This window comes from Hippopotamus amphibius, chromosome 6, assembly GCF_030028045.1.
Source record: "Hippopotamus amphibius kiboko isolate mHipAmp2 chromosome 6, mHipAmp2.hap2, whole genome shotgun sequence".
Lineage (NCBI taxonomy): Eukaryota > Metazoa > Chordata > Mammalia > Artiodactyla > Hippopotamidae > Hippopotamus > Hippopotamus amphibius.
This window is the reverse complement of record NC_080191.1, coordinates 26,385,336-26,394,417: the sequence shown is the minus strand read 5'-3', so window position 1 is coordinate 26,394,417 and position 9,082 is coordinate 26,385,336. Positions and strand designations below refer to the sequence as shown.

The window sequence follows — 9,082 nt, the reverse complement described above, 5'->3', positions numbered from 1 at the left end:
GTAACTCATCCAATTGGTTACTATAGGGTCTGGCCAGGGCGGGTGGTTTTGGTCATTGGTTCCCCAAACAGCACGGCCCTTCTTAGGCCTAATAGTGTAAAAGGTCCTTCTTTGGGGCTCCTTTTGATGATTGTAAAATTTCATTTCCTGGAGTCATGTAGTACTGATAGAGTGCAACTGAGTTGAGCATGTACATTGTATATTTTCAATAAATATAATTTCAAAACTCAGATGTATTTGATCACATCAGATCTACTCTGTTGCTAACCATGTGTATAGTTTATTCTAATGAAGCAGGATTAGAAGAAAGGAATGTTTTAACAATTTCTCCTTTCACAGTCCCACCTCACTGATTCAATCTATGAACAAGGCCATTGTTTCAGAATGTGATCTCTTAATTGCAGAATTGATCCCATGGGAAAGTCAATTTATTTTAAGGATTTTACAGGAGTTTAATGTTGAGGCTCGAGCATGGGTTGAAAAGAATTTCCAGACACAAGGCAGATGTAAGGAAGATAGAGTTTATTAGAGAGAATATGTACACATGGTACAACACTCAGACATTGCAAATGAATATTAACCCCTTGCTAGATATATGATTTGCAAATATCTTCTCTCATTCTGTAGGTTGCTTTTTAATTTTGTTGATGGGTTCCTTAGCTATGTAGAAACTTTTTAGTTTGATGTAGTTTCCCTTGTTTGTTTTTGCTTTTGTTGCCTTTGTTTTTGGTGTCAAATCCTCCATTTACATTTGATTCAACTATCACTTTCGGTTTTATCACGTTTTGTTTCTTTGCTGCATTTTTATCTTTGTTGGCCAATTCCCTTTTTCAATAATCCATTTTTCTAAACATCATTTTGTAAAATGTCATGTGGATTTACCACTGGGAGACAAGGAGGCAACGCAATTACATGCTTTGCTGTCTGTGTAAGAACTGAATAACAGATATTCAGTGAGTGGCCAATCACTGACAAACTTTGAAAGAAGTGACATGATTGGCATTTGATCTTAATGTACATCTGTTATTTACATCTGATTTGTGGACTGCAGAGATAGCAGAGAAGTTTGTATTTAATGCACAATAGTCACAGTTAACATATTGTGCTAACTGAAGTTTGAATTGAAGTTTATTTAACTAAACTGTGGTAACTGAAATTTCTGCATTTCAGAACCATCCCAACAATGGCTGCCTATATGGTAGCAGATTTTATTTTCTAAAGGTGATGCAACAGTCTCTCCCATTCTACGTGTTCTTCTAGGACCTTGCCATTCCCACATCAAAAGGTAGTGTCTAATTCCCCTCTTCTTGATTCTGGGCAGTTTTGTGCCTCTCTGGTAACCAGTAAAATGGAGCAAAAGTAGCTGCATAATTTCTAAAGCTGAATCATAAAAGTCAATACAGCTTAACATTGGCACACTGTCAAAGAAGTCTGTTTGGAGAAATCACCAGGAGAAGATGTGTGCATTGGTTGATCCAGTATTATATTATTGAACTTTTAGGTTTTTTTCAAGTCTTTTGCTAATATAATTAATTCTACAACAAATATCTTTGAACATACTCCATTTTTCACAAGTGCAAATCTATATGCTGGTTAAATTTCCCAAACCAGAATAAACACAAATCTTGATATTGGAAGGATACTTCTTTTTCATATCCCACAAACCAGTTAGATCAAGTGAGAGTAAAGAATGTATTTAGGTTTTCAAGGAAGTACTTAGTGGTCCACTTTGTTAGCGAAGTAAAAGTTACAAATATTATTTGTGCTAATAAGACAAAAGGCGACAACAACAACAACAACAAAGACAAAAGGTACTGGTGGCACAGCGAAGAAGATAAATTTTCCTGGGATGAGAAAATCCATTAGGCAAGGTAGTTTATTCTCTGATTTAAAAATGCTTTTGTAGAAAGAGGGCCATATCCTCTGACCAAGAAATTGGGTAGTCGCATATTCTTTAATCTATGTTCTTTAAAATGCAGAAAATGAACGAAGAGCAGGCAGACAGTGGGGAATTTTTTCAAGAGAACAGGTTTTAGGGGTCAGTTCTGGAGTCAGTACCATCCTTTATGTTGTTCACCAGTTTGGTTGGCATTTACTAAAAGATGTGCAGCTTGAAACAAACCCTCACACAGGTGTTGCCCACAATGAGAACTTCATGCCACTAAGAAAAGGTTGTTCCATTCGTATAATTTATTTAAGAAGGCAAGGAAGGTGATTTGATACTTTAGATTGTCATAAGAGAGAACACCAACCCAAAAATATCTGGCCTTAAAGAGTTAACCCTCAACAATCTAAAACGTAGCTATCCAGAATGACTCACTTCTGTATGCTGCAAATTTCAAATTCTTTGTTTCAGGCTTAGACTTTATCTTGATGCTGGGCTGATTGAAATTTGTACAGTATTTCCTTTTCAAGACAGGTACACTTGGACATATCTTAGGTCTCTGTGGTGGCTGGTTTCAGTTCTCTGTTTCAACAGACCTGATAAGGCAGTGTTTTAGTTAATATGTAGTGAAGTTCTGAAAGTGCTCTAACAAACTTCCTTGTCTTTGGCTAACCCTCAGAGTGTTTGTCTATTAATTGCAGCTTTGTTTGCTTTTTCATTTTGAAATATATTTGGTTTGGTTCTGTTTTCCCTCTCTGCTGCATCGTTTGATTTGGGCGCTTCAATTGTTTGGATAATTCTTTATTAGAATAGTATTACTGTTTGCTAATGCATAGTCGGTCAAAACCCAGTTTTCTGTGCAGCTAAACAAACCTCAAAGACATGAAGTGGTGGAGGATCCACCGAGTCTGATCCTGTCTCAAACTGTGCACGTGTCACATGCTGGCCAAGATGCGTTCTCTACTCTATTTGCTTTCCATGTGAAGCGCTCTCCTAAGACCTAACCTTTACTCAGTGGGTGACTTTATGGGAGTAAAAGGAAGCTACGTTATGAAATAGCTGTTATGGGAATGATACAAGCTATCTAGGAGTCAAAGGTCTAAACATTATTTTAAAAGGCAAAGATATTCCAACAAGTCAAAACAAAACCAAAAAATCCACCAGCCACTCTTTCAGCTGAAGCGATGAAACACAAAGAATTCAGATAGAGAAATAGAGGAAATGAGAAGAAAGGTCATCTAAAAATCCGCCATTGGTGAAATGATGAGGAACGTTTACTGGCTTCTTCTGAAACTTGTCAGTTTTGTGACTCTTGGCTGCGTGTGGATCTCTGTGGTACAGTGCACAGTTTTAAACAGCTGCCTAAAGTCATGTGTAACTAACCTGGTAAGTCTTCCCGGTCTAATATTTGTCTTTGTAGAAACTAGAATGTGTAGAATTCAGCTTGCTATAAATGACTGAATTATTCTCTCTGTGAGAAGTTTTCTCGTGAGAAGTTGGTAGCTCGGCAAGAAAGATTCTTTTTCCAAAATAAGTTAGGACCATTAGTAATTACGGAAGGTAGGCAGAGCTACGTTATTTCTTCATCTGTTCATAGATATTTTTTTTTTTTTGCGGTGGGGGGGCATGGATTTTGGGTAAAGGAGGCTTAAATTAAATCAATTTTGCACACCTTAAAAATATCAATTAAACTCACTTATTACAAAATCATTTATATTTGTCTTGAAGCATGAAATAGGTTTGGCCACAGGGCAATGCCTTCTAACTGCAGACAGCAGTACTATTTATATTGTGGATGGATGATTGTATCAGGAGATGACGAGGGAAGCAGATGTAGATGCCATATAGAACATTTAATCTTACTAATTATTATTATATATTTATCTATTATTTTATGTATTATATATTATATATAATTATTATTATTAAAAGAGAATTGTTAGTAAATTCCTTTCTATTTGTGTATTTGTAATTCTTTCAGTGGGTTTCGCTGGACATTTATGATTTCCTTCTCATTTCTGGGTGTCATTCCTCTTAGATACAGTGTTTCATATCTTTTCAGTTATTGTCACTTAGTTGTGCTTAAAACAGTCACTGAATCAACTTTAAAAACCAAACACGTTCTAGCCAGGGAAAGATGTGCTCTTCTTATCTAAAGGCAAAGGAGATAGCATGATAGCTTACATGTGACAATACTTATAGTTATACTTTTTAAAATAATGAAAGTGCCAAATACAGTATTCATTATTATGCTACAGTATTGGAGATAGAAGTCTGTGGTAGAATAAAAAAATGAATTTATGTTACACTCTTGGTTTAATTTAAACTATAGTTTAAAACACTACTTGAGCTTACTATGGTTAGTGGCACCTTTTTAAAAGGTTTGGTATTTTATTTAAATCTTTGCCGAAGACGTCACTGCCATGAATGTAGAATTGTGTGCTTTAGGTTTATTACACTTGTAATCCAAACTTAAAAGTGGAAAGATGGGACTATTAAATGTTTTCTTTATTAAAAAATTAAAAATTTTTCTCTGATTATAACAATACATATTCATTGTAAAATACTTATAAGATAGAGAAGGAATAGAGAAGAATAAAAGAAAAAAATCCTATAATGCCACCACTATTAACCCACGTTTGTATTTTCTTTCAGTGTTTTTTCCTCAAGTATGTATATAATTTTTTCACACAGTTGTGCACCCAGCTTTTTCACTGAATATTACATTGTGGGTTTTCCCCTATACCCCGAAGTTTTATGGAAGCAGGATCCTTAATATTGGGTTGGCCAAAAAGTTCATTTGGGTTTTCCCATAAGATGTTACAGAAAAACCCGAACGAACTTTTTGGCCAGCCTAATATATTTAGAAGTTTCCATCATATGAATGCTTATTTGCTTATTAATTTCCCTACTATCAAAACTGATGTTGGTTGTTTCTATTACTGGAGTCTCCATTTTATTTTATTTTTTAGCTAAGGTTAGTTTTATCTTATTTTTTTGTGTGGGCTCCTTGATTTCAGGGTTTGGCAGGAGGACTAGACAGTCTGTTCCTTTGTTGAGTTGCCTTCCGTTCACCACCTACAGAGAAAGCACAGCTGTTGTGGTGGCGACTGCAGAAGATATGGTCTGCCAATTTGACTAGTGACTGTAATCATGTTCTCCATCTGGGCCTCCCACACTGGGGCTGGGGGAACAAGAGCTAGGTGAAAGAACTATGAACGGAGCCATGGATCAGAGGAATGATATGAAAAGTGCTTGAGTTTATTACACTGTTTGAATTTTTTTCCTTGCTATCCTTTTCAGCCTGGATTTTTGCTATGAAGGTCATCTTTGATTTCACTGGGTGTTTTTTGTTTTTTAAAAAATTTTTTTTTTCTTTATCATGCTTGGTATACAACATACTTCCTATAACTGCTAATTCATATATTTCAACATTTCTAGAAAACTATTAATCATTATTTCTCAAAAGATTGCCTCTACTATATCCTTTTCTTGCCTTCTGAAACTCTAATTGGATGTGTATTATACTGTCATTCTCACTGGGTGGTTCTTGATATTGAGGCATCGTTGCCTTTTAAAAAGAAACAAGAGTCTTGTACAAAGGAATGTTAGAATTGCTGTCCCAAAAGGCACAAATCAGTTCTACGCTTGAGCATGGGTTTTACATGAACGGAGGAATCTGTATGTATTAGTTGAGTGTATTAACTGACCTGATATTTTAAAGTTATATATGCCGTGTGCTGCAGAGAACAGAAGATAATTAATGTTCTTCAGAACACTAGTATTGTAAGATCCTTTATGAAAAAGAAACAAAAAACGATTCATGGTCAAATAATTTATGGAAATGCTTTTTGCCATACCCTCTTTTTGTAGATCCACAGGACACAAGTGCATGTTAATGGCTTTGCTTAATCACAATTTTCTGATCTTCTTTGGCAACAAAACTCTTTTTTTGTGTAACAAATCCCAGAAGCTGAGGAACTAGTGCTGAGAAGTGTTCTTTTAGAAGTATCAACTCAATTCAGTAAAAGACTATTAGAAACAATAGGATTCAGAAGGTTGTCCTGTTTAAAAAAGGTACTAACATCAATACCTTTCTTGTATATCAGTACATAAGTGTATAACAAGATAATGGAACAAAACCATAATCCAAAAATTCCGTAAAATATCCAGAAATTACCATAATTTGTACTGGTATAGGAATAGACCAAGGCAGTTAAACAGAATCTACTCATGAAATAATACCATGTCCATGAGGGAGGGTGGCATATGATAAAGGTGCTATTTCAAACCAAAGTGGCTATCCATTTAGAATGAAAAATAGCTCTTTCCTTCAGTAGGTGAAAGAATAAGTAAACTGTGGCAATTCACGTCCTGGGATATTATTCAAAGCTAAAAAGAATCGAGCTATCAAACCACAAACGACATGGAGGTAGCTTAAGTACATATTACTAAGTGAAAGAAGTCAATCTAATCTAATCTAATATCTAAAAAGGCTGCTTACTGTATGATTCCAACGGTATGACGTTCTGGAAAAGGCAAAACTGTGGCGATACTGGAAGGATCAGTGGGTGAGAGGGATGGGGTTGGGCTGGGTGGGGAGATGAATGGGCAGCACACAGAGGATTGCGAGAGCAGTGAAAATACTCTGCTGTATGGTATTATAATGATGGATATATGGCATTATACTTTAGTCCAAACACCAAGAGTGAACCCTAAGGTAAAATGTGGATTCTGGGTGATTATGGTTATGCCAGTGTGGCTTCCTCCTTACTAAAATATGCACAGTTCTGGTGAGCAGTGTTGATAATGCTGGAGGCTATGCATGTGTGGGAGCAGGGAGTTTATGGGAAATCTCTGTACCTTCATCTCAATTCTGTTGTAAACCTAAACCTGCTTTAAAAAAAAAAAAAAGTAAAGTACTTCTTTCTTTAAAAAAGTAGTTTAAAACAAGGATTAAAAAAAAATCCAATGCTTACAACACTACCAGATTCAAATAAATTCCGGGAGGTATTTAAAAAAAAGTATGATTTAAATACAAACAGACAAGTAACAAAAACAAAAGAAAACAAGACCTCATCCTATAAAAATATTAGAATAAATTAGGGAAGAATATTTCTATAATCTTGGAGTAGGAATGCCTTAAAAAGCCTACTTCCAAAATCCAGGATCACTAAAAGAAATTATTAATAAATTCAACTGCTTAGAAAATAACTATATGACAATAAACAGAAGACAATAAAAACAAAGTCAAAGAACGGAAAAAAGTTTTACATATGATAAACACAGTTTTATCAACTCATATGTATATAGGAGTATTTAAGATAGGTTTAGAACATGAAGACTTACCTTAAAAAAAAAAGAAATATGAATGGTTAAAAAACACATGATAGATGTTCAACCTCACAGCAACCATAGAGTTGCATAGAAAAAAGTGAATTATCATTTTTCTTTTATCAGATTGGCAGAAATAAAAAATTTTATAGTTGGAAAAGTTTGGATAAGCTGGAACTTTCATGTGGTGTTGGTTAGGATGTAAGTTGATAGACAATGGGTTAATTAATGTCAAAATTAAAAGAGAAAATATACTTTTAACCTTGAACATCAAGAAATTTATCTGAAGAGATTATTGCAAAACTAATGATATGTCTGCAAAAGGCTGTTTATAGCAAATTTGCACATAATATTAATGATAGATTTCTAAGTGCCTGGCACTGTACTATAATAATGAATATATGATTTAATTGAATCCTCACAGGACTTTATGCACTAAATACTATCCTACTTATGTTTCGGATGAGAATACTAAATTTAAACAGCACAAGTAACTTTCAAAATATCACATCATGAGCAAATATCATATGTGGGACACAGATCATTCTGCTCTGTTTTACTATTAGGGTAGGAAGTAAGGAATGAAATTAGTTCCAGCTGAGATGGGCAAAATAGAAAAGCTTGTGCCAAGAAGTAGGTGTTGGGTTGAGGATTTAAGATCTGGAACTGGGATTGTGTCTTTCAAGCAGGTAATTGGAGCAGGTGGAACTAAGATAAACGATGAGGATCCACACTCCAAAGTGAGAAATTTGGTGCAGGTTACAGGAGGCATCTGTGCTTTGGTTAAGAGCACAGGCTCTGGAGGCAACTAGCATCCTATTCAAATCCTAACTCTTGGACAATTTATGAAACCTTCCTATGTCCTAGCTGCACAATGGAGTTAACAATAGTACCTACCAAACAGGTTTGTCGGGATGTTGAATGAGATTTAATGTAAAACACCAAGAAGAGTGCCTGGAACATGGGAATCACTCAGTAATGTTAGCTGTGATGATGAGGACGAGGGGGATGGAGAGGGAGTGGAGATCAGGGAAGAGTGTTGACAAAATCAGCTTCATCAGAACCCCTAAACTCGACTCATGAGGCTACCTTGCCCAAGACCATCTGATGGGCATGCCATTCAGCCTGTTTAATTTTGAGAACTGCCAACAGAAGGAGTCAGTGCTGTTACAATATGATTTTATGGTCATCAAGAAACATCTCTGTTGTTTTATTATTTAAAAACTATCCTTTTGCTTTTATGAGCTAACACATTGATTTCTTTGAAGGGTAGGAAAAAGTTCAATTCCAAATTCACCATCTCACACTTGATTGTGTATGGTTGTGTTTCAGTCACGTAAAGGGGAATCAAAAGCTTCACTTTGAACAAAATTATGAAAATGAACTGTGAAGCACATGGTTGCACAATTAATCTAAAAGATACAGTTCTTAGTCTCTATGTACTTATTATCTAAAAATGAACAAAAATATTAAGCATTCTTCTCCTTTCCCTACAAATATAAGCGGTTAGGGAATGGAGATTAGAGGAATCTTTATTTACACATCAAATGAGAGAAAAAAAAAATCAACACTTGTCCCTTGGTTCCTGTGTCTGATTACTTCTCAAGTAAACCTCCATGATGCTAGGTCACTGGATGATGTTTCCAAGAGACAGGACTCTGGACCATTCCTGAATAGTAGGCCATGATGAATTCTTGGATTTATTCCTTCAGTTCAATATAGTTATTGAGCACTCATTATCCCTCTGGCACTGTTCTAGATGCTGGAGAGAATGGAGAGCAAAATGGATGGTGCTTATGTGGAAGGGAGGGAGAGGGCTCTGTGAACTCAGTGATGGCCGCCTTTTCTCTTCCCTCTGAAAAG

At 35.5% G+C, this 9,082-nt stretch overlaps 1 protein-coding gene across 2 annotated transcripts in view; it reads left to right on the top strand.

Moving 5' to 3' along the window:
• Window positions 1–3,148: 3,148 nt before the first annotated feature.
• Window positions 3,149–9,082, top strand: part of ROS1 (ROS proto-oncogene 1, receptor tyrosine kinase) — a 115,269-nt gene continuing 109,335 nt past the window's right edge. For both annotated transcript variants that reach the window (XM_057739096.1, XM_057739095.1), the window contains exon 1: window positions 3,149–3,271. In XM_057739096.1, coding sequence (XP_057595079.1) covers window positions 3,149–3,271 — 123 coding nt within the window. The remainder of the gene's footprint in view (window positions 3,272–9,082) is intronic.